The 25078-nt window shown below is 42.0% G+C and overlaps 1 protein-coding gene across 3 annotated transcripts in view; it reads left to right on the top strand.

Annotated features, from left to right (window-relative positions):
• cntnap5a (contactin associated protein family member 5a) overlaps nt 1-22060 on the top strand; it is a 93183-nt gene extending 71123 nt beyond the window's left edge. Inside the window, exons 17-23 of one of the 3 annotated variants that reach the window (XM_067516689.1) lie at nt 124-363; nt 2865-3092; nt 8158-8291; nt 10388-10475; nt 10639-10839; nt 13839-13913; nt 17223-22060. In XM_067516689.1, the coding sequence (XP_067372790.1) occupies nt 124-363; nt 2865-3092; nt 8158-8291; nt 10388-10475; nt 10639-10839; nt 13839-13913; nt 17223-17422 (1166 nt within the window). In that variant the 3' untranslated portion in view covers nt 17423-22060. The other 2 variants (XM_067516688.1, XM_067516690.1) reach the window with 2 other exon arrangements.
• Nucleotides 22061-25078: the final 3018 nt, after the last annotated feature.

Below are 25078 nucleotides of genomic sequence, written 5' to 3'. Positions count from 1 at the left end.
AAATACTTATACTGTAAATCCTCATCAGGCTCTAGGGCCGTCAGGGCTGGAAGTCATCAAAGATAAACGTTTTTAGCACAGCCACTGAGTATTAGATATGACTAATGGCCATCCACTTACTAGGGGGAACAGCATCCCAGCAGAGAGGCTTTCTCGGCTGCATCCGCACTCTGACCATCAACGGCGTGAGCTTCGACCTGGAGGAGAGGGCCAAGATGACACCCGGGGTGAGCTCCGGTTGTCCCGGCTACTGCAGCGGCTCCAGCAGCCTCTGCCACAACAGAGGGAGGTGTATCGAAAAGAGCAACGGTTACATCTGCGACTGCTCGCAGTCCGCCTATGGAGGAACCACCTGTAACCAAGGTGAGTCCCGGTCAGTGCATGTTTAATCAAAAGCTGCGTGCTTTATGTAATTCTTTGGGGATTAATGTTGATCGCAACAAACAAATAATCGATCATTGTCAACGTGATTCCATTACGCCGCACCAATAAAAATGCAAGTAATGCAAGAGGCCATTAATACTTGTCCAGACTTCGAGAACATTTAAAATGCATTAGACCAAATTACCTCCTGCTGCATGGGAGCACAGAGCACAACCACCAACCCACAGCACACACAGAAGAGGAGTAGGCCGAGCAAACAGGAGGATGTAAGAGAGGAGTGTTTTAGGGCACATTCTGATGAAAAATCTGGCTGCAAATGTGGCTCAGCACACTGCAATGTTTACACTGTTAGTTAAATATGAAGATGGCATCTATGGCGGGAAACAGCAAATCCTGTTCACAGATACTCACAGTATCCCTGGATTTCCAACTTGAAACATGCAGCACCACAGATTTTGTGGTGAAGAGTCACAGCAGGTTGTCAGTTATAGACTCTCTCATTGATTCGTGTCCTACGGGTCGGGTTAAAGTCCACGGAGGAAATGCTGTGCTTAGACAAATGCTTTGTGTGGTGGTACAGTGGCAGATTGACAAAGCTTTGACATGTTGTTGAAAATACTTCACACAAGCCAGACGGTTTTGTTTCAACAAGGCACGAAACAATGATGCAAACACCTGAGCAGCGTGCAGGAGATTTGGTTTCTACTCCTTTCATTCAGATCATAATCTCTTTTTCAAGAAAGACCTGAGGACAAGAAACGTTGAATTATACATATAAAACATCAGGTACTACATTTTAAGAATTGCTTGAGATTTAACCAACGATAAAGACCAATTTAACAGGTTTTTAATCATTTAATCTTAAGAGCAAGTCGGTGAAGATTTGCTCTAGATGCAGCACCGCACGCTTCAGAGCAGCGATTCCAGGGAACTGGAGTCTCTGAAGCTTCAGGGAAAAACAAAGATGGAGGCTAAATACTGTATCGTGGCCATTGCTGCTCCTTTCACACTGCAGGACTCCAGACCGGGAGCATTAAGTTTGACCAGTTGGGCCAGTAATCGATTCTGACCAGTCTCAAGTTGGAAATCATCCTGCCCGATTATCCTGTAGGGAGCGTCCAGTCTCAGACGATGGGCCACCAGCCGGGGCTACGTTTGCGTCTTTCACTCCCCATTAATCCCACAAAATGGAGTTTAATGGTAAAACAATTACAGTCACCTATCAAACCAAGCCACAGATGACCAGCTTGTTTGCTAAATGGAGTTTTAAATCTTAGCATCTGTTGACGACGTCTACTCTTGGAAGAGCTTCTCCCAACAGCTTGTGACTGTCATCGGTCGGTGTGATTGTTTTTTTTTTTTTTGTTGTTGATTCAGTTCACTCGTTTTTCGGTGTCTTTGCAGCCTTATGTGTTCCCACATTAACGTGCTACTAGTGTTTTAATTATACCCATCCATTTTATACCCCTCCACCATATGGGTTAAGTAACAACAACGCAACTTTGTTCCTGGAGTTTATCCTCGAGACTTAACTTCTTCCCAGGCTCGGTGCTGGTTCACGGTGCTACGACTGCCGGAGAGAACAAGCTGCCTCGAAAGAGAACAATGCCAACTGTACACACCAAGGTCTGTTTACAAGGCTTGAGGAGCACCACTGCACATGTGAAAGGAAAATAGTTGTGCGGAGCCTTTTGCGGCTCGACAAAGATCTGTGTGAAGTCTGTTAAATCTCCTGAGGTGATAAAACAAAAAACACAGATAATATGAAATACTGTTTTGCTGCAGCCTTGAAGTGAAAGACGGACGCTAAATCTGGTTTTCTTTTTTTAGGGGTTACATCATATCTAACATCAGCTTTGTCTGTAGGATCCGACGTTACGTTATAGCCGGTGTGCGGCTCTTCAAACATAGCGATACGGTGTGAGGACATTACCAACCGAGACTGGCTGCTTGTGTTTCCCCTGCCTCTATCTGATAGCAGTGAAGTTTGTTCGGCCACATTCCAAGAAGGAAGAGTCTGTACTACAGACATCCAACTGAACAATTGCACTGTGACCACTGTCCTGTATGAATAACAAACATATACTGTACAAAGACTCTTTAATGAGGCAGTGAAAAGCAAAATATTACCTGGCTGTAATTCTAGTTCAATAAATACAGTATGTAGAAGCAAATGAGTGACTATGGAGAAGTTCATAAAGCTTGATACAGCCATAATGAAAATCTCCGCGTGTCCATATGCACTTCTTTCAAGTTTAACAGGGAGTACGTTTGATTTAAGCCCAGTGGTTTTCTTCACTGTTTCTGCTCAAAGTTAATACCAAAAATGTTCATTAATAAATCCCATGGCCTCCCCTTTACCTGCACCCAAGATGTAAATTACATTTATCATCCCACTACTGATGACAGGATAAGGTTGTGTGAACATTGCAGTGTCTGTTGGCTGTGAGCTACAGCGGGTCTTTTCTCTCTGTGTGCAGAGGTGTCGGTGTCCTTCGACAGGGAGTCCTCAGTGACCTACACCTTCCAAGAGCCTTTCTCAGTGATGCAGAACCGAAGTTCACACGCCACCAGCGTCTCCACGGAGAGCAGCAGCAGGGCCAGAGAGGACGTCGCCTTCAGCTTCGTCACTTCCCAGAGGCCGGCGATGCTGCTGACCGTCAGCACCTTTGGCCAGCAGTACATCGCTGTCATCCTGGCCAAGAATGGTACATACGGCTTCTACGCTAATACAGATTGAATTATTTATTATTTCATTTTCACTTAAAGCAAAATGGAGAAAAGGGAAGAGGAACCAAAGGTCTGTTTCTGTCTGAGAGTTTCTTTTCTCCTAAAGTTTAGGAACCTTCCTTGGGATAAAGGCCCTTCTAATGCCTGGTGATTTGCATTTTCACTGCAGGGCCAAAGCCCCAGGATGTTTGAAGGATGTTTAAGCCCCCCACTTTCTCAGCTCACTGCAGACTTGGTGCTTACTTTCTGCTACCTACATTTGTATTTCAGTGACCACTACAGCAATAATCTATAGTGCTGTTACTGCCCTGCTAACTTATGCAGCGAGCAAAACCGAACAGCCGCTTTGCTCAGCCTTAGGTGTGAAGTACTGGGTGCTTTCTGGCCCCAAAGCCATATATGCTGAACCTTCAGAAAAAATTACCCACAGACCAGGGACTTCTTTAGGGGTATAACTATAGTTCAGAATGGTGTCCTAAACAAGATCTGGAGCAGTTCTGTGGTGAAAGTATAATTTGAATTCAATCGGACCTAAAGTAGCAGATTTTAGCAAAACAGCTAGTTAACAACTCATCATCTTTGTGTTAAGTGGTGGCATTAATGTTTTTTGGATGTTTATCTTTGACATTTAGCATCTTCTGCAGCATTTTGCTTGAGTTATTGCCCAGAGAATCACCACGGTGATAGCAATTCGTTACTGTTACAAACCTTCACATGTACACGGCAAGATCCACTTCCTGTGTTTTATGTTCCTGCCCCAGATCCCTTTTCCCAACAAGCGACCGAGACAATTCTTGCAAGACTTTTTGTGACGCATTTTGGTTTGTCACGTCTCCTACGTGTGAAAGGAAACCAAGCCAGAACAAAGTATCAGTTAACAAACTGGTCCATTGATTTAAATCAGAAACGCCCTTAGATGTTCCTCTTTGGCGGAAACAGGGGTATAGTCTAGCAAAAGTCTCCGGTGAGAGCAAGGCCACTAATGAATTCCTCATTTTTGCTATAACACCAGGGGACAGGTGACCTCCCAGTCGCTATATAAGGAAATCTACATCACTGACCACCTTCCCAAGCAGGATGGATGCAACATATGCTGCTAAACATTTTCATTCAGAACGGGTTTTGTGTTACTCATTTGTGTCTTACATTCATGCAGAAATGACATATCTATAAACATATGGCTTTGAAACCATTTCAAATCCTGTCAGATGTAAAAATCCTATAAAATGCTGCACAATTCACATCATCATATGGTGGCAAACGTTTGGATGGAGACATTCTGTTAAATGTATAAAGATCTCGGTATTGGCCTCAAGTCTTCAGTCTTTGCCTGAAATGACAATGATTAAACGTGATAGCCGTGAGTTTAATATGTTGCTTTATTTTGAAGGGTTTTATTCGTACATGGCACAGGTAGTCATAGACTTTTATTTCCAGCTTGCTGACTAAAACCAGATTTAGTCACCGGTTTTTACTGTTTTTGCAGCTCAGTTGTTTTTGTTTTTCTAACCATTTTCTTGTCGATTTTTGCCTTCATTTGTCACGATGAGAGACAGGAACGAGGAGGGAGAGTTGTCAGAAACAGCACTGAGAAATCGAACCCTGCAACTTTTTTCCCTTATTGTCTAATTCCACTTTGTTGACCTTTCTCTTGCAAATTTGCTCTATTGACCGTGAGCAAGCAGTCAGGACAGCGCTGACCTTTGAGTGAACAGAGGGCACGATGGGGGCGCTATTGTAGCTAATTTCCTTTATTGCACTATTCAGTTTTCTGGCTATAAACTGCCTCCGGAGATTTCCTTCTAAATAAACTTTTAACTTACTGGTCACTTAGAATCGTAGACGAGTTAACGAGCAGTTGGCTACTGCTAGCAAGCTTGTCAGTTGTGCTTTTTTCCTGTCTTCGGTAACTTTACATTGAAATTGGATCATGTGCAACCGAAGGCAATAAAACCGAGAGAATGTGCACACGGCACCATAAGCTCGCAGAAAATTTCCTGACAAAGCAAACATTTGAGGTTTCACAAGGTTTGACAATGCCTGACAAAGATCTCCCCAAAATCAAAGTGTTGCTTTGTAATAATGTTTTGTGGGAGCCTATAGTGCTGTGTGCACATCTTTTCAGGTCTTTTGCCTTTGGTTTGCATTTTTGGTCCAGCAACTGGAAACTGTTTTTCTGTTTTCGATGTGAATGCGTTAAGTTCTGTTCTTGATGTGCCACTGAGAAAAAGTGAGAAAAATATGTTGTCACACTTGCAGTGTGGTTTAAAGAAGGAAAACGGGATATCGTTGCCTCGTGGTTCTGATTGACACCGATCACACTGATTAAAAACAAATGACAAACATGAGCAGACAGTTATCTGCAGCACCACAGTAGGGCTCCCCAACCCAGGTCTTCAAGACTCTTTTCCTGCCTGTTTTCCAACTATCGCTGCACTAGCCAGTGCACATTGTCTGGATTAGCTGTGTTTAGTCAACCAGAAGCTGGAAGATTGCATCACAGATGAGGGTGGGGTGGGAGAAGACAAAGCAAATCTGTATTTTCCTCCTGCTTTATGAAATCTCCTCTAATGTATTAAATTGTATGTCCTCCCTTTGCCTTTATAGCCTCCTCCGACTTTGGGTTCCATATGAGCAGCCTTCGTATCCTTTCAGGTGTGATTGTCGCCAATTCCTAACTCTTAATTGCGTGATTTAAAGCTTTCTTTAAATGTGGAAAATATGGAACCATGGTAAAACATTTCCCTTGTTCTTTTTAAACCGTTCCTGAGATGACTTTGCTTTGTCCTTTAGATTATTGTTTTGCTGAAGGATCCACTGCCTCTTCACTTTTAGCTTTTGTACTGCTGGTAGGAAGCTTTGCTTAAGAACCTGACATTGGGCTGCATTCATTCTTCCTTCCTCTTTATGCAGAGCTCCAGTGGCCGATGCAGATATACACCCCCAAAACACAGAAGAATAGATTTATTGTCATCGTTGAGGGGGGGTGGGGGGCTCACGGGCTCCTCATTTTTTCCTGTAACCACACCTAAATGTGCAAGTAATTCAACTTTGGTCTTGTCAGACCAACTAACCTCGTATCAAAACTCCCCCCCCCTTAGTGGGTCTGTGTTTCCTTCATTTTTGAATTCGCTTTTTCACAGCTGGTGCGGGTAACACTAAACACGTTTTATATCCCTCTCCAGCTTTATCAAGGTTTACCAATTTCATTTTGAGGTCTTCTGAAAGCTGTTTTCCTGATCCCATTGTTTTTGTTGCTATCAGCAAACAGCTTGAGTCTGCCCCTGGAGGTCTAGCCGCGTGCAAATTGCAAATTTAACACACCCAATGCCACTCATCAAGAATGAAGTGTTAACAGACTCCTTTTTTTTGTTGTTGTTGTTTTTTAAAGATCAGACACCTGATTTTACATATGAAAGTTAATTAAGTTGAAAGGTTATTCGAGGGGGATATAAACTTTTTACTTAACATTTGTACTAAAATAAATTGTGTTAAAAATTTTAATAAATATTAAATAAACATTCTTTGTTTTACTCTTTCTGCCACTGGAAAGTGTGGGTATGCAAACTTTCCACTTTTTACTTTTTTCATTATCACGGAAACATTTCAAGGAACTCGCATGCTAATCTTGCATTATCACACACGAGATTGCTGCGTTGACAGCAGGTTGGTTTGCTTCAAATCAAGACACATGAGTTCACGTGGAAGCAGCCAGAAATGATCCTTTCTAGGCAGAATAAAATGGAATCTGGTAAAATTCAATCACAGCATCCAATCATAAATCCATTTAACCTCCAGCAAGAGCAGAGTTCTAGCACATGTGCAGACGCACCAGTCTCAGGAAGTCTGAGGCGTCTTAATTAAAACTTGAAATCTGAAATCGAGCACAAATTTTTCTATATGCGTTTATCTTTCAAGTTTATTTGCATGTTGAATTGTTGACAGATGAGGAGCAGAGCAGAAAATGAAGTTGACTGTGAGCACGGAGCTAATGTGTATCTTGCTGCTGCCACGGCAGCTCGCAGTAATATAATACCGGAGCCTCCCCCACAGCTTTGTGCAAACTGATTATAGGCTAATGATCAGATTTAACCTCCGCAGTTGTGCTCCTCCTCTGCATCTTTAAAAAGATTTGCTCTGTATTGAAAGTCTCATACTGCAATAACTTCAGTCAGTGCTCATGCAAAATCAAAGTCCTTGTTTATCCAAAGGAAAACGTTTGACAGTCTTCACATCATAAACGCACACGCACGCAAATTCAACTTTGATTAGACTAAACTGTCTCACTTTAAGCCCCGAGACATATTCAGAAAAGGGGGCTTCATATTTAACACTTGTTACAGGGTATTTTGTGCTGTCATCACACTGTTTAATTCAGCTTTTGACACAAGAAAAGCCTCAAAGCCTTAAGCTGACGGCCTTTTAAGCTGTATCCAAACCGCGGAGCATCATATTGAGTGACACCTATGTGCAGTCGTTAGACGGGGTCGGCGTCCTAATACACTCTTTTTGTGGTAAATCTCGACGCCCACGCTCCTCGGGTCTCTGTAAACACCGAAGGGCACAGGAGACACTTCATTCACGCTGACCTTCATCTATAGGAGTACTCGCAGGGTTTAAAATGAATCACAGCACAAAAGCCCTTCACCTAGAGACTGGGAATTGTAATATTGACCCAGCTCCACTTGACAATGCATAGCTTTCTGACTCTTTTATCTGGCGGCGACTGTGTGTGTGTGTGTGTGTGTGGGAGAAACGCTGAGCACATATTGACTTATTCAGTGTGGGAGTGAGAAGCTATGAGATAAATATTTGTACATCTCAAAAGGCAGTTGAAGACAGATATAGTGATCTATTTATAAACAAGCATCCCCATCGTTTTAGCAGATAGTGTTATGTATTGTGCCCATTTGGCATTATAATGCCATATGCACACATTTTAAACCATGCAGCTCATGTTTAAAGCAACACGGTGATGAATCAATCATCTGAAAGAGGTCAGGTGGGGATTCCTACATGTCTTTTTCCCCCCTTTGTATCCAGGGAGTCTGCAGATCTGGTATCGCCTCCAGACAGATAGGAGTCCAGATGTGTTCAGCCCCGCTCTCAGTAACCTGGCAGACGGACGTCTCCATCGAATCAGAATGCACCGAGTGGGCGACAGCCTCTATGTTCAGGTGAGTAATGGGCACGTGGCGTCTGCAGTGAGGGTTTGGGTTCTGCAGCGATATTCAGGAAGCAATGTACAGTTCCAGTTGTGTGCTGTTCAAGTAAAGCAAGAGGTGTGTGTGTGTGTCCCGAAGTCCAAGGTGAATCTGTTTCATCCTAGAAGCTTAGACAGATTATGAGAAACATAATCCCGCTTTTCTTTCTAGTTGTGTTGCTTGTTTTTGGTTCTTTTGTGTCAAATTGTGGGTAGTTTCCACCTATTCAGTAATTCAGTCCTACGTATAAGCGCCAGCATTGATACTATTTATAGAGTCACTTAACGCCAGATTTAAAAGCAGGTGTGAAAAGAATTTCCCATTTGTCTCACAGCATGTGAACGTGTTGAATTCATGTGAATCAAAGGTTGAAAAATGTCCCAGCATTTACACCTTCCCCCTTCAACGTGAGGTGTCGTCAGCCCATCCTGCCTCCGGGTGGTCTGATAATAAGTTTATACCTTGTTATATCACATGAAGGAAATTTGAAATGCTCAGTTTTATTCGATATTTTCAGTGATTTACAGATTTGCATAAAAAGATAAAAAGCTAAGTTGGATTAAAATGTATCTTTAAATGGAAAATAAAAACTCAAACGTGACTCGATGTGCTGTCCAATCTTGTACGTATGGCAAGTATTGAGTCCGTACTGTGGTTCTTTCCATCACGGTCGTGGTTATGTCTGGATGAAGCCGTGAAGACCATTAATGCACAGTGACCGATGTCTGAATGACAGAAAATCAGTCTGAGTCTTTAATGGACTGATGAATGCAGCGTTGTTACATATCCCATGTCTTGAAAGGGCTTTTGAAAGGTTTAGTGCTTCACTCTGGCGTGGAAATAAAATTAGAAGTAAGCTAGATCTCCACAGATCTTTTCTTAGCCTGATTAGCAAAAAATGTAGACACCATTAGACCTGACGCTCACCAAAATCAATGTTCCCACGGTAGCCAAACGTCAAATCACTTGGTAGCTTTTTGCAGCAGTTTCAGGCCCATCGAAAAGTCTTCATTAGATGGAATTTGACGGCACTAAAGAACAGCACTTTGCACTGGCAGGAGTTACAACATCCCTCTTGTAGAGTTAGTTAAGCTTTATTCAAGTGAGATTAGGAGAAACCTGAGATCATTACAGACATGGCCACAGTTGAAAAATAAAAGCAGAATCTATCATTTTCTCTGAAATAACTTGAAACTGACAAAAGTAATAAGCAACAAAAAAACAAAAGGCAATTTCAGCTTTTGCTTTTATAATAAAGCAAAGGCCAAAAGATTTGGTTTGAATAAAAAGAGGCTAAATGACGGATTACAAGACTGAAGACATGTGATGCTGCATTATAGGAAACCATTTGAAAGATCACTATAATCCAGTTATTATCTTTTGTTCACGTATGATTTAAAATATCCTGCTAAGTCAGAATTGTATTCATATTCAAATTTCTCAACATTGTTTTTCTTTTATTACTTTTGTTTGTTTGTGCCTCTAATTGTTTCAGAGAAAATGGTGGCTTTCCTTTGTAATAAAGGGGTATCAATTTCATCTCCACAACGCAATGCAAATGAACAATGTAAGATAACAGTTTATTCATATTTGTAGACAGCTACTTAATAAGAAGTTACAACTGAAAAAAAAAAAACAGAGACTGAACAGAAACAATGTGGAACACACACAATAATTCTGTACAATTAAACAACTTGTCACATCAGCATGTACGTACAATTACATTTTGTACAAACACTTAACAGAAGAGCAGGTCTACTGTCAAACCCCTGTCTGCATTTTATAAACAGCGGTGCGCATACTAAAAAAATCATGCACAAACAATTGCAGATCATCAAGTGAAGTGATGCATCTGGGTCAGCATTGTAGAGCACAAGTGAAAGGTCTAAATCACTTCAAAGCTAACTGTGGGTGGATATGGTTTTGTGTGATGCTGCAGAGAACACACTTCTCAATCTATAATGTATTGAAATATGCTGCTGCTGCTGCTGCTGCTGCTGCTGCTGGTGTTACCTCGGTTCAGATTTCTTGTAATCGCCTTGTTATTTGATTTCTCTCCACTCAACCAGATCGACCAGGACATCCACAGAAAGTACACGCTGTCATCTGATGCAGAGTTGATCTTAATCAGATCCCTGACATTGGGCAAAGTCACCAGTAAGTGCTCCCGTGATGTTTGGAAAAAGTGCTGAAAACTCCCACTTCATGGCTTTGTTTTTCTACTTCTTCCCCACTTTTGTGGTTCCTACCTTGGAAACTCAGAATATGAGTAATGCACTTCAGTAAACCACACACGCTTCTGTCGCCTGTGTCCCTGCAGGGACGGAGAGCTTCAGTGAGGACGTAATGCAGGCGGCTTCGAAAGGCTTCGTTGGCTGCCTCTCCTCCGTCCAGTTCAATCATGTGGCGCCGCTGAAGGCAGCGCTGACAAATCGAGGAAGCTCACTGGTCACCATCCGCGGTCCGCTGGTCCAGTCAAACTGTGGAGCGCTGGCGGAGTCCACCTCACACACTCTGCAAGGTGAAACACAATCACACGCATGAAGCTACACACAACTATGTGATATACAAAGTGAAAACGTGGACGCAATGTCTTTGAGGTCATCTGTAGGTCAATTGACAGTGATCCCGAAAGATCTACAGACGTGATCTTCATGTGATCCTTGCAGTTATTTGTTCAACAAAAACTTCAAGGTTCTTAAATGTGTGGATTTTTCTCATAAATGAACAAATAAGTGACAAAACAAGTCATAAGGGCAGTTTTTACTTTTGTCATTTTGTAGATTTAAGATTAAGTTTTAAAAAATGACACAACTGACACATCAATTACCCACATTTCTGAAAATCTGGAGCCTGATCCTGGAGCGTACTGTCCACCATCTCAGACAAACTGACATCCACTACAGCATAGCTGCTTTTAGAAATACGAACATTCATTGTTTCAACAAAGTTAAACCAAAATTGTTTGTGAGCACAGAAGAAATGCGTCATGTGTCGAGCAGACTCAGCTCCTCTGTCACACTGTAAGATTTAGCTTATCAACGTGGGGCCATAAATGAATAATGAGATTATCATAATTATCTGTATGTAATGCCACTCACACAACATGCTGATGAGAAAAGCTCTGCTCCTCGGCTGAATTTTATGATCATCAGACACCTCATATATGAGTAATTACCCAGAGGGTCTATTAAGGGAGGATGCAAACCTCTACAATAATATAGGGTTTGTTTGTTTTTTACACTCAATGCTATTTTTCTTTTGATGATGACAGAACGTTTGGTAGCATGTTTTAGTCATTCTGAGTAGTCGTGCACCGTGCTGACGTCTACACAGAAAGCAATAGGTGTGATGCACGGAAAGGAGTTTGATGTAAGGCTGGATCTGATCCTCTGTACTTTCCCTGCTCCACTGTTTGTTACACTCCATCACACTTTGCACCAACACTTCAAATATTAGTCATCATCGAATTGCAAAGATGAGAAGCTGTAAAACTTAAAACAGAAACAATCTGAATTCTCTGATTGGTCAGAAGAGTGAGCCTCTCTCCAAGGCAATTAAAAGGGATTATTTCTGCTCTGCTGTTCAATGAGTCTGTCTTCACGGGAGGCATTGACAGCACCTCTCCACACAAAGATAAGTTTGGGAACATATTTCTACTAAAACATGTGTTCTCCACTGTAGCTGTGTGATAGCAGAAACACGAGATAAGCTTCAGTAAAGCTGCTATTTCACGATGTTTCTTTGTGGTGCAGGCCTCAGGCTTTCTGACTATAAACAAATCAAAGCGTACCAATCACACTTACTGGCTTCCTGTTGAACTGTTACAGCGTTGAAAACTGACTTTTAACCACTGACTTGTGAATCCAGCTAATTGCAGACTGCTCAAGGCCGACACGCGTCAGCCGTCTGACACAACAGATGCATTATCTCTGTTTTCACTGATGGAGATCTCAGAGAAACACAAATGACTTGAAAGTTGTTTTGAATTTGTGTAAGAGCGTAATAGTGTTGTTGTTCCCTTTTGAATGATGCACTTGAATGGGGAAGACTGTTATGGTTGGAGGGTTTTATTAAGGTGCTGCATAAAGCACAGAGTCTCCATCCTACGTCTGGAATGACCCCCGTGGGGGTGGACAGTTAGATGTAAAATGGGAGTTTTACACGAAAATGTTTTCTTATTTGTCTTTACGTGACTCCAGAAGCTCAGATAAAATAAAATGTCTCCCCTCAGTTTGAAAACCAACTTGCACACACACACTGACACTCATAGGTGTGTGTTAGGTGCACCACAGCATGATGGTCATTTTGTGTTTATTTTTGAAAGTTTGCTGAATTTATATATTTGTTATTTGTCTATTTTAGTCATTGTTTTACTGTTTGGGATCATCAGTTTATATATTTGGTCTTTTGTGTCTTTTTCTCGTCTGGTTTTTGTTCTCTTTGGATTGTTTTGCTTTTTTTAAATTTTCTTTGCATCCATTTTTGTAGCTTCATCAGTTTATATATTTGGTCTTTTGTGTCTTTTTCTCGTCTGGTTTTTGTTCTCTTTGGATTGTTTTGCTTTTTTTTCACTTTGCATCCATTTTTGTAGCTTTGTCTATTTAGACATATTGTCATATTGTGTCTAATGCTGTAAGTATTCATCTTCACGATGACATCGTGGGTATATTTATAATCACCGTGTGTCTCTGTTTTTATCAGTGCTTTTCTCTTTCTTCGGTTACCGGCGTCTTTATGTGTGATTTTGTTTTTTGTTTTTTGTGTGTGTGTTTGGGATGATTTTTCAGGTCTTTCTGGTCCTTTTGCATCTTTTATCTAAGCTTTCTGTAAATATTAACATGCACTTCATGCTGGAGGACGTGTGGATCCAGGGTCCCCCTAGGCCAGTGCCTGGTGGGCCTGTACAGTAATTCATCTTTGCAAGGCACATGTGTGAGTGTGTGAGTGTGTGTGTGTGTGTGTGAGAGCTATATTTTGAAGGATTATTAAGTGCTAATGCTAAAAAACTGAAAAACAACACAAATGTTGTGTTCACATTTAGATACAAGTGGGAACTAGAGTTTCACAGCCACCAACCACTTGCTTAAAGGCTGCTTCGCTCTCATACCCCACTCACTGTGTCAGCACACACCAGCTTAATCCTCCCCCCCCGACTTTGACTGACCAATCCTCTCTATCAGGGATTAAAAACCCAAATCGAAGATATTGAGACGTGATGATGTCGATGACATTTAAATGTCATCTAGGCAGCCAGAGAGGCGGCTAGAGAGGGAACAACAAGAGCAGACATGGTGGCGCTTACAGTAGGCGAAGAGAAGGAGGGAACTGAAAGTGCAAATCAACATGATTCGGTTATCGTGTAACCTAATGTGCTGTAATGCTGGAGCTTAGCAGGGGAGCTATTGAACAACACTTCACTGATAAAGGTGGTATCCAGATTCCAGAGATCTCCACATCACACGTGTGTCACCTGTTTGATAGAGGCATTAATTAATTTGTCTGTTTCTGCTTTTCCAGATCAGGCAGTAACAGCCAATAAAGATAAGGAGCCACGTGGTGCTGGAACCCAGAAGGATTTGCGAGTGATAGCCGGTTTGTTTTTTTCCTCTCTCTGCTGTGCTGGTTTATTATTCTCTGCCTAATTGAAAACGAGTCCCGGCTGATTGTTATTTGTCATTCTCTCCAGTTGCCTCTGTCTTGATTGTTTTATGTTTTGTTTTGTTTTTTATGTCTCAATAATTCAGTCTCAGCCGAAACTCATTTTCATCATTTTGTGGCATTTCATTTAATTAGTTTGAAACTGCATTTCACTTGATGATGTTAAAGAATTTCAATGTACATTATAAACCGGGAACCTTTGCACTTTGTCGATGCTAAAGATGTTCAGGGTCGATTTGCAGGGCCAGTATGAGACCAACAAAAGAATTCAGATATAAGGGGAAGAGATATGAACTTTCAGGTGGAGTTTAGGGATCAAGGTTTAGGCCTTGATGTTTATGCAATATTTTGTTGGGCTCAAAATGAGCTAAAAATGAAAACCTATTATACCAGGTGATGGTGCCTACTGTTGTGGACTAGATACAGCGTTTAAACCAGCTTAACATGAGTTAGAAAAACTGCCATTTTTGGAAATGTACTTAAAACCCAAATTTAAATAAGACTGTCTATATCACATTACTGTCAGGTATGTGGCGAATATATCACCAGAGTCAGGAGATGGAGACACAGGGGGTAAAAGCTAGTCTGGCTCTGTTCAGAGTTAACAAATTCAGCCCTCCAGTGCCTCTGAGATTCACTAATTAACACATTAAACACTGTTTGTCTAATCACGAAAAGCTAAGTGTAAAAGCAACAACTTCCTGTTTAACGGGGGGTTGTGTGCTGTATTTTTGGCTGGGACCAGTTTCCAGGCAACCAGTGGAGACCCTAGGGAGGAAGTACCCATGTAAGACTGGTATCGAGCTTCTATTGTAACTCTTAGCAAGTAAAGGGAACAAGCATGTTTGACTAAATGTCAAATTATTCCTTCAAGGATTAGATCAATTAATTCTTTTCATTTATTAAAATCAGCTCAGTGAAGAGTCAATTTTAAACGTCTGCACCATTTATTATAGAAACTGTGCAAGATAAGATATAAAACCTTATACTAATGCTCTAATATCAGTACAAGGCTCAAAGCTTAGGAGCAGGGTTCAAGTTTTTCTACTGTGGGTCAGATAGGAAGGGAAATGGAGCAGGAGTTATCCTGAAAGAGGAGTTGGTGCAGACAGGTTGATGAGTCTGAAGCTGGAAATTGAAGGCGTGATGTTCAATGTTGTTAGTGGTTATGAACCACAGGTAGGATGTGAGTTAGAAGAGAAGGAGAAATTCTGGAGTGAGTTAGATGAAGTGATGCAGAGCATCCCCAGAGGTGAGAGAGTGGTGATTGGTGCAGATTTTAATGGACATTTAGGTGAAGGTAACAGAGGTGATGAGACTGTTATGGGCAGGTTTGGTCTTCAGAACAGAAACGCAGAAGGTCAGATGGTGGTTGACTTTGCAAAGGGGATGGAAATGGCTGTAGTGAACACTTTCTTCTAGAAGAGGCAGGAACATAGGGTGACGTACAAGAGCGGAGGGAGAAGCACTCAGGTAGACTACATCTTGTGTAGACGCTGTAATCTGAAAAAGATCAGTGACTGTAAAGCATTGGTAGAGGAGAGTGTAGCCAGACAACACAGGATGGTGGTGTGTAAAATGATGCTGGTGGTGAGGAGGTGCTTCCAGATGACTGGACCACTACAGCTAATTTGATCAGGGAGACAGGTAGCAGGGTACTCGGTGTGTCGTCTGGAAAGAGGAAAGTGGACAAGGAGACTTGGTGGTGGAACGAGGAAGTTCAGGAGTGTATACATAGAAAGAGGTTAGCTAAGAAGAAGTGGGACACTGAGAGGACTGAAGAGAGTAGACAGGAGTACAGGGAGATACAGCGTAAGGTGAAGATAGAGGTGGCAAAGGCCAAACAAAGAGCATATGAGGACTTGTATGTTAGGTTGGACACTAAAGAGGGAGAGGTGGATTTGTACAGGTTGGCCATACAAAGAGATAGAGATGGAAAGGATGTGCAGCAGGTTAGTGTGATTAAAGATAAGGATGGAAATGTACTGACAGGTGTCAGGAGTATGATGGGAAGATGGAAGGAGAACTTTGAAGAGTTGATGAACGAGGAAAATGAAAGAGAACAAAGAGTAGAAGAGGTGACTGGTGTGGAGCAGGAAGCAGACAGAGACAGAGACAGTGGCACTGAAGAAAAGACAGGAGGCAGAGCTGGAGGTAGCAGAGCTTAAGATGTTGAGGTTCTCTTTGGGAGTGACGAGGATGGACAGGATCAGGAATGAGGACATCAGAGGGACAGCTCATGTTAGATGTTTTGGAGATAAGGTCAGAGAGGCCAGATTGAGGTGGTTTGGACATGTTCAGAGGAGAAACTGTGAATATATTGGTAGAAGGATGCTGAGGTTGGAGCTGCCAGTCAGGAGGTCTAGAGGAAGACCAAATAGGAGATTTATGGATGTAGTGAGGGAGGACATGAAGTTAGTTGGTGTGAGAGAAGAGGATGCAGAGGATAGAGTTAGATGGAGGCACATGATTCGCTGTGATGACCCCTTAAAGGGAACAGCTGAAAGGAAAAGAAGAAGAAGGAAAGGATCTTTGTGACCACCATGAACAAGAGGAATGATCACAGCATGTAAAACTTCCTCCAGTGTTCATGTGGACACCAAGATGTTGTTTTAAGGCACATTTGGAAAAAAGGGGAACCTGTCCTTCAAATCTCATTCAGCATTAATTTTACTGTATGATGATTTTATGGACATGAACTTTAGATTTTTCTACAGTAAATAGGAAAATATTTTCCTCATTAAAATAAAAAAAACTTTCCGTCTAATTCAATGCACTGTTCAATGCATTATGTTTACAACAAAGAGGGAATGTTTTATATGCGTCTAGGTTTTCTGCAAGTACATTACAGTCAAAAACGCTGTAATTACATTGTTAGCACAAAAACTAATTCACAATTTCAACAAACTAACAGAACGTCAATAAGTCAACACTGAAACGACTCATAGTAATTATGCGTCTCTGCGTGGCCGCGTTGTCAGAGGAACGAGATGTGTTTGCAAGCACACGCTGACACCGTTTGAATGATCTGTGTGTCCAATAATTAACATCTAGACACCGTGTTAACGTGGTTACGGGGTCTGCGCTCTGTGTCTAAGCGCAGTATTTTGTGTGTAACGGTTAGAATATTACATTGTGAAACTCAGTGATAAACTCAGTGTAGATGATCAAAATGAGGAGCCTAATGGGAACAGCGCTGCTCCTACAGCCTTGTCTGATGCATCCTCCCTGCTGTGTCCTCAGGCGTGGTCACGGCAGTGGTCTTCATCGCGGCGTGCGCTCTGGCTGTGATAAGCCGCCTCCTCTACCAGCAGCGGCGGGCGCAGAGGAGCAGCAGCAGCAGCATCAAAGAGGAGCACAGGAACAGCATGTACACGGACTACAGGACAGAGTTGCACCTCCACAACTCAGTCAGGGACAACATGAAGGAGTACTACATCTGACTTCAGTGCGCACTCGGTGGGCCTAAACTTACCTCTCTCCTATACAGAACCAACAGGTGAACGTGCCCCTCGCAGCATCTCTCGCAACAAACATTTCTCGTGCCCTGGGGGTCTCCCAGGGACACTGCAAAAAGCCCAATCTTTCAATGCTCAACTCCAAGCAAGTGGCTCAACCTTTACAGTGTATTTGATGTTGGTGAAACTGTGCGAATAGAGCTGCTGTGGTTTCTGTTGTTGCAAAATGTGTAAAGAAAAAAGACGATTGTTGCCCGCAGGGGTGGACGGATTGGACGCCGCGGGTGCGGTGAGCAGAAGCCGCCGTCCATCCTGAATGTGCACAACTTCAAATGTTTTGTTCGAAACCCTCAAATGCTGAATATTTCCACATTTCAGTGGGACTCACTAAACTGTACTCGCAAGTCAGGAAATGTAGGCCAGGCCTGTAAGATATGCGTACATTCGCTGCTGTCTTTATTTTTCTGGTGGTGGTGAGTGCCGTAGAGGGACAAACGGGGACAATACTGCCTATACTGTATGAGTGCCTAATTTGCATACAAGTTTTTATTTTAACATTTTAGAAGTTATTCCTTTGATTTGCACTGAGGCAGTCACATTTCCATACAGAACAGCTTATTGTCATTCCGTCCCGCAGCCCACATGCACTGAATAAAAGAGATTTGGAATTACCCAGCCGTGCACGTCGGCCGGTTGACCATTAGCAACGAGCGACTGTCGCTAATGTTTCCTTTCCGCTGCACAGTTCAAAGTAGCACGGAGATTTGACGAACTGAAAAAGTCCCGTAAATCCAGGAAACTCTAGTATATTGTTGAAGACAAGATGGAAGATTTGATCATCTGTAGCCAACATTATCTTATGAAATCATGGAGTATTATATTTATCAAACTGTGCAAATCCCTGGTGTATTAACAGTATAGCAGAAGTAAGAAATGAATGAACGTGAAAAACACTAATACATGCGATGAGGGGGTTTAACTATTTACCAAACGGACTTTGGGAGCATTGACAAAATGGCATTGATGGGCTTAGAAATCAGTGCCCCTCTGATTTGGGTGCAGGAACAAACTAGTGCGACAAACACACACTCCTGGTACAGGGGACTTGTACGGGCACCGCAAACTCCAGGTGAGGTGAAAAACGTTTGAGTAACATCCTACCTACTACACTTTGTCACAGCTCTCGAGTGAGTTTGTACCACTGCTGAAACACATAAGGGGACATGCAAACGGCGGCATAGAAAGTTAGGCCTGTGTTTGTGGCGTTGGGTGTTATCACACCATTCGATGGCTGTTATCCGTTGTCATCAGCACCATAGGTATCGGCCAGTGTCAGCGCTTCAACCTTCTCACTACAAAGACTCTGTTGACTCTAACTTACGTCACCATATGCAACTCAGGCACCTGTAATATTTACCACATCCACTAGATGTCCCAGGTTTTCCTCACATCCCATAATAACCACAGACTGTCAGTAGGGAGTAGGTGGCCGACCAAACCACGACTATGGGCTGATGATGACTAATACCTTTACCATTCAATGGCATGATAATGATCCCAACTGAGGCTGGGAGATTTCTAATACTACTACTACTACAGACCATATAGACCCAACATTTACTTTGTCCGTTGTTTTACACACTAGCCAGCAGGTCTTAGAGCTTTTTTTTTTAATATGCTAACTGACATTTTTGTTGTGCTGTTTGAAATACAGGGATACGGTGTGTTTTCTATATAGTTCAAGCTGAATACTTTTATACATCATACTCTGGTTGATCCTAAGAAGATAAACATGCGCACACACACACAAGCAAAGTCATGACTGAAGTCACCTACTAAAGAGGTTCTCTGCCTGTGATGCACATGACACTGAAACAAGGGTTTCAACAAAAAAGGTGAAGCCAGTTTGTTTTCAGATTTTGGCCATGAGAAAAGCAATGTTACCATAATGTCAAAAGTCATTCAAGTCCCCATCCACCGCTGCTCTTCGCTGCAACATTGAGTTTAACATGCTAGGCATCTGAGGACTCCCACAGGAATTCTTTTTACAGCATCTTGCCATGAGCTTAAGTGTTGGACAAGGAAAGCTGTCCAACATAGTGAGTCTTTCACTCTGATTCCACTTTTTTCACCAATGCACTGATGGACAGATGGACGAAAAGACTGATAAACAGTATCACCCTCGCTAGAGCCCAACAGTTAAGGAGTATGCGACTGAAAGTGGCACATGGGAGCGGTGAGAAGATGGGTTCTCGAGCCTCCGGACTCTATCTGTGCATGTCCTTGTAATCTTAAGTATGTCTCAAGATGTGAATGTGAAGTGTGAGTATCGCCTGTTCGAATGTTACCACTGCATTCAGTAATATGGAACAAACCTCCTCCACCTCCCCACGAGCTTCATCATCCCGTGAGCAAGGGGACAATAACTTGATTGGTCAGGTTTAGGAAAAGATCAATAACATGGGCAATCGGTTTGATTTTGTTGCTCTTTGTCACCAGGGGGGTGATAACATTCGAATCAGCTGATCTGCAAAATCTCCAGTGTCAGAGAATGAATACTTACCTCTCAGAGTGTTTAGGTTATACTGCAATGGTTAATATCATGTGGGTACTTCTTCTTAATGATTTGTATAGCTGCAGTTTTATTAAGGATCTATTGTATAGATGTATAATTTAATAATAAAAGTGAATATATTGTTAATCATCTGTTTGCGAAATGGCTTGACTTCAACTTGTTGCTTAAAGGCTTCATAAGTTTGAGCGTTGACATTAATCAAAAGTCCAGCATCATTCATGTTGTCTGCAGGTGGAAATGCTCAAGCCTTCCGTGCTTGTGGTTGGCTTGCTGTTTGGGGGGGGGGGACATCCCGACCCAAGCACTGATTATAACATGGCAGATGTGTTGCTAAGGAGCAAACGGTCCGCGAGCAACAACACTATCAGGAGCAGGGCAACACTGATTGTTGTGCACTCAGCTGTTTTTGCTTCTTTTTCTAAAATGGGGGCATGTGTTATTATGTAAGCTCCTCCAGTGGCCGGCTGACCCGAGCCTTGCACAGCTACAAGAGGGTTTTATAAGATTTGTGTGTGCAAAAAACCAAAAAAACTAAATCGAATTAATTGTCATCCATTTTCTGAAGTTTTCGGTGTATTTGTTGAACGTCTTCGGAAGTTTTAATCAGGGTCAAGAGAGATGACAGTTTATACTTCACACCTACACTTTAAACATAGCATGTGGTATTTTTAAACTAATTATAAAAAGCCACTTGGGGGCAGTAAAATGAATTTCCACTTGTTGCTGCTAATTTCCATTAATACTGCCTGAATTTTTGTAAGAAGAGTTTGAAAACTGACAATGTCCTAACTGTAGTTGCTAATGACTTTACTAAATAACAACATAGAGAATAGAAAAGAGTTTTTGTGAGAAAACACACAGCGGCCTCAGTCATTGCATTAAAAAAATCAGTGATCAGTATCATATAAAGCGTCGCACCGATCTCATCGCGCACTGCAGTGACTTGCCACATACACACTGTCCCGAACCCCACAACTGCAAGACTGAATTTTATAGATGGATTTTCAGGAGCACTCTCAAAGTGAGCCGCTATGATTACGTAAAATATTCAGTGACTCCAGCAGCGAGGTGCACTTTATTCCCAGCAGTGGTAAAACCATAAGCAGCTTGTACCATTAGTGTCAGTAGCTCTATAGAAGCAAGCCGTGTCTTCTGAGTGCACACGAAGGACTCGCCAAAGTGACACTTTAAAAGCAGCTCTCGTAAACACTGTGTGTGCATACACTACACAGGGCGTCAGGACTGGGAAAATCACCATAGCACTCTATAGATTTTAAAAAATAAAATAAAATAAAGATGTTTAGCATGTGGTATGTTCTCATCCAACCCTACTTTTTTATGTCCTAGCAAATCAAATGTGACCGTTTTTACACATACAGTAAAGTACAGGACCACAGTGCGTCCACCTCTTCCATAATTCAAACAGTTTTACAAGGTGTCTACACGACTTGAGTAAAATATACCATTGTAATGCCCCTCGAGGAAGCGGTGGTGGTTTCCACTCGCCCTCTATCTCTGAGGCCTCTGATTTCACCAACATGAAACCTTAACGCCGTCTCCAACATGATGAGGCCACATTCCAGTCAGTGAAGTTGGAGCGTTTTTCACGGACTGATTGAATTCTGAAATCCCTTCTTATGGATGTCAGAGAGCAGAAATCTGCAAAATCAACAGCCTGATTATTATCCAGAAATTAATTTCGTGTTTTCAGCAAAGTTCAAACCCCTGCAGCCACTGTTTCCTACAGGTGATTTGGTGATGTCGCGATCTGTGTCTGGACACTGAAAATTGTTGGGGTGAAAAAACCTTGTCGTCACTATGGATTGAATGATTTATTGCTGACTAAGGCTCTTTGCTTAATTGAATGAAAGTAGATGCCTCTCGATGTTTAATTTGATCTAATGTGATGTAAAAATGTGCTTTGCTGTTACAGGACCTCTAGTGTACAGTGTTTTAAGTTCTGTTTAAAGACAAAAACTACTCATTCAGTCTCTGTTTTCTCCTGGGAACAAGATTCAAAGTTTTGTTCGCGACTTGCTTCAGACTGTATTCACGGCCCCGTTTGTATGTATTTATTTTTCGCATTGGATTGTGTTGCAAATTTAATTATACAGGCGAAAGATTCTTAAAAAACAAGCTCATTCACATTCAGATGTGTTGCTGTGGCAGGTGAAGCCTTTTTGCTTTAATTATCCTTGGGATGTGTCTCGAAGTTGATTGCAGTCCACCTGAGGCTCACACTCGTGTATATAAGATGCCACCGAAACAGCAACCAACTTAAGCTAAACTTGCATTTGCTATTTGTGCATCTGACTTTTTTATTTTCTGCGCAGTAAACTGGCGTCGCTTACTACTGTAAACAGCCAGTGCTACACACACACACACACACACACTTAACATTGGCTATATAATTCAATGGATGGTAGCACTTCTGTGTGGATAAGTGAGCGGCTCACACACTCCACCCTTCATAACATAATGTGGCTGTTTTCAAGACTTCAATCACTGAAAGCTTTGAGAGAAGTCGTTTTATGTTTAACACTCGTGAAGTCCAGTCAACAAGTAGCATGTGCGGCTGGTCATCACTGGACTCCACGTCGGATTCCACGTCGTTCTTTCTTCCTCAGATCTTCGCGGACCTGATGTTCTCCAGCTGTTTCAGCCACCTCCACATCTGTTAATCACCCATAGTATATACATGCACCAGCCATTTGCCAAACTGTCATTCAATCACAGTGACAATATTTATCCATAAACAAGTGCAATCACTGATGCCAACTGACAACTGTGTTTTCTATATGTGTGTGTGTGTGTGTGTGTGTGTGTGTCATCATCCAGCATCCATTAAATGGCTCATTCAAATTTTGTCCATGCTGTGACAAACGTTTCCTACCTTCTCTGTGGACTGTGTCTCCCTACAGTGTGTCGGCAATCAATGTTAGGTCCCTTGTACATAAAGCCAAATTTCCTTGACCCTCCATGACAGTGAGGTGGATGTGGTTTCAGAGGACAGGTAGCAGTCTCCAAACCACCTGACAAGATGGGAAACAAGGCCAAACACTTGTCCTCTGATACCACCACTAGACAGTTTTGACGGCACTCTTGCTGATTCGACTGCTGTGTTATTTATTTAGCAAATTCTGTATTTGTGATGACAAAACTGGATCTTTTCATTCCATATTTCGGTAAATAAAATTCTTCATGGGAATATAAAAGATTTTCAACAGTGTACATAAATATAAAGTACATTAGACCGCATAGGTTGTGCTTTGTTTGTATAGAAGTCATAGTAGTACAGATAGTTCTGTATGCCAGAGTCAATCTTATTCACACCAAAGATAGTCCAAGTTGCCATGGTGACAGCAGCTGCAGCCTATGTGCAATTATACATTTCAGCTCTTATAGATCACCTCTTAGTGAATTTAGTGTCAACAGGCCGGTGCTCGTAGGTGTGAGAGCGTCACTATATGGTTTCTGTCCATGACATCCCGCTGTGCTTTTCATCTGCTGCACTACACGACCTTTAATGGGCTGCGGTGACGTAGCTGTCAGGTCTCTCACGTGATGTCGGACGACGAGCTCGTGTTGAGTTGAGTGGTGCTACAAGAACAACCCTTAATCCTATGAATGACATCCACGTGCAGCTCTTTGCTTTTCTGTCCGCCTGTGTCACAACAGGTTGACGTTCAATTAAAAAGATGCCGTCGCATTTTCATCGTCTAACCAGGGTCATCATTTTATCAGCGGCAGCAAGTTATTTATTTTTAACGGGTAACGTTTTTACATTCACATCTTGTCATTTGGCAATTACTTTTATCCAAAGAGACCTACAAGTGACGTACAAATCAGCAAAACAAAAGCTAAGTCATGAAGAAGAAGCAAAGTTCAGTTTGGAATATGCAATATTGGTGTTATGGACTGTCCATGCTGGTAGCTCTGACAGCAGGGTATGGAGGTAGTCGAGATAGAATATGACCAGTACCTGCAGAATGAGTTGGATTGTATAGTCAGAAATGTAGGGTCTTATCTTTCTGACGTTGTATAGACGTGGTCAGTAAAGCTCAGTTGGTCATCGACGACCCCCCAGATTTTCCACAGACTTTGTCCGGACAATCACTGAAAACCCTTTCCTGATGCTGTGTTGTGTGTTAGGCCTGGGAGGGAAGATCCAAACTCCTGTCTTGGAGAGATTGAGCTTAAGGTGTTTTTTTTTCTTTCATCCGAGCAGAAATGGGCAGAAATGTGTGATTTACATTTACATATGATGGCAATAAAGCACTGTTTTATGATAAAGACAAATATACAGAAAACTGCATTATAGTACTTTTAGAAGTAAGAGTATAATCCAAAAAAAGCCCTCAACTTTACGTAGCTCGTTGTGTTTCAGCTCTTTGTTTAGCTGGCCAGACTTCAACTTTACTGTTTTTAGTTCACTCCCACCACTCTTGATAGTTGGTTTTTTGAAACACCAACCGAGATCAAAAGCAATTATAGAAGCGTAAAATTGATCAGTGAATGCTACATTGGCTGCAAAACTACTGGAGTAGTAAAGAGAAAACTGCTGACCCCGACTTACCCCAACTTCTAACAAATAACCCATATTAGGTGTTAGTATGTGTTATAGTCACAAGGTGTTTCCATTGCCCTTAATGGGCCAAAAAGCAGTTGTTGTAGGTTTAACGTTACTCATCAAGGTCACTTTGTGTGTGTGTGTGTGTGTGTGTGTGTTGTACTTTGCTTTTTGCACAGTGTGGATGAAGATTTACGTTTGTGCTTTGCAAATGCATCAGGTGCACTTCATAAAATTCAGACCAGAGCACAACAAAGCCACTAAACTCGGATGCGGGAGCATCTTTCACACAGCGACTCCTTTGGTCCTGCACAAAGCGTTTGTTTCGGCACAGCCTGACCCACTCCAAATTAAAGTAGCTGCTGTGAAAGTAATGCTGGTTAATTAACTACTGCAGGCTGAGCTAATGTTGTGTTTATGTGGCCTTACGATCGAGCCATATATCAAAGGGTCATGCTTCAAATATAACCTCCTCAATACGTGTGCACCAGCATGC

The sequence above is a fragment of the Channa argus genome, chromosome 9, assembly GCF_033026475.1.
Source record: "Channa argus isolate prfri chromosome 9, Channa argus male v1.0, whole genome shotgun sequence".
Lineage (NCBI taxonomy): Eukaryota > Metazoa > Chordata > Actinopteri > Anabantiformes > Channidae > Channa > Channa argus.
The sequence above is the reverse complement of the archived record's forward strand: the minus strand, read 5'-3'. Positions and strand labels throughout refer to the sequence as shown.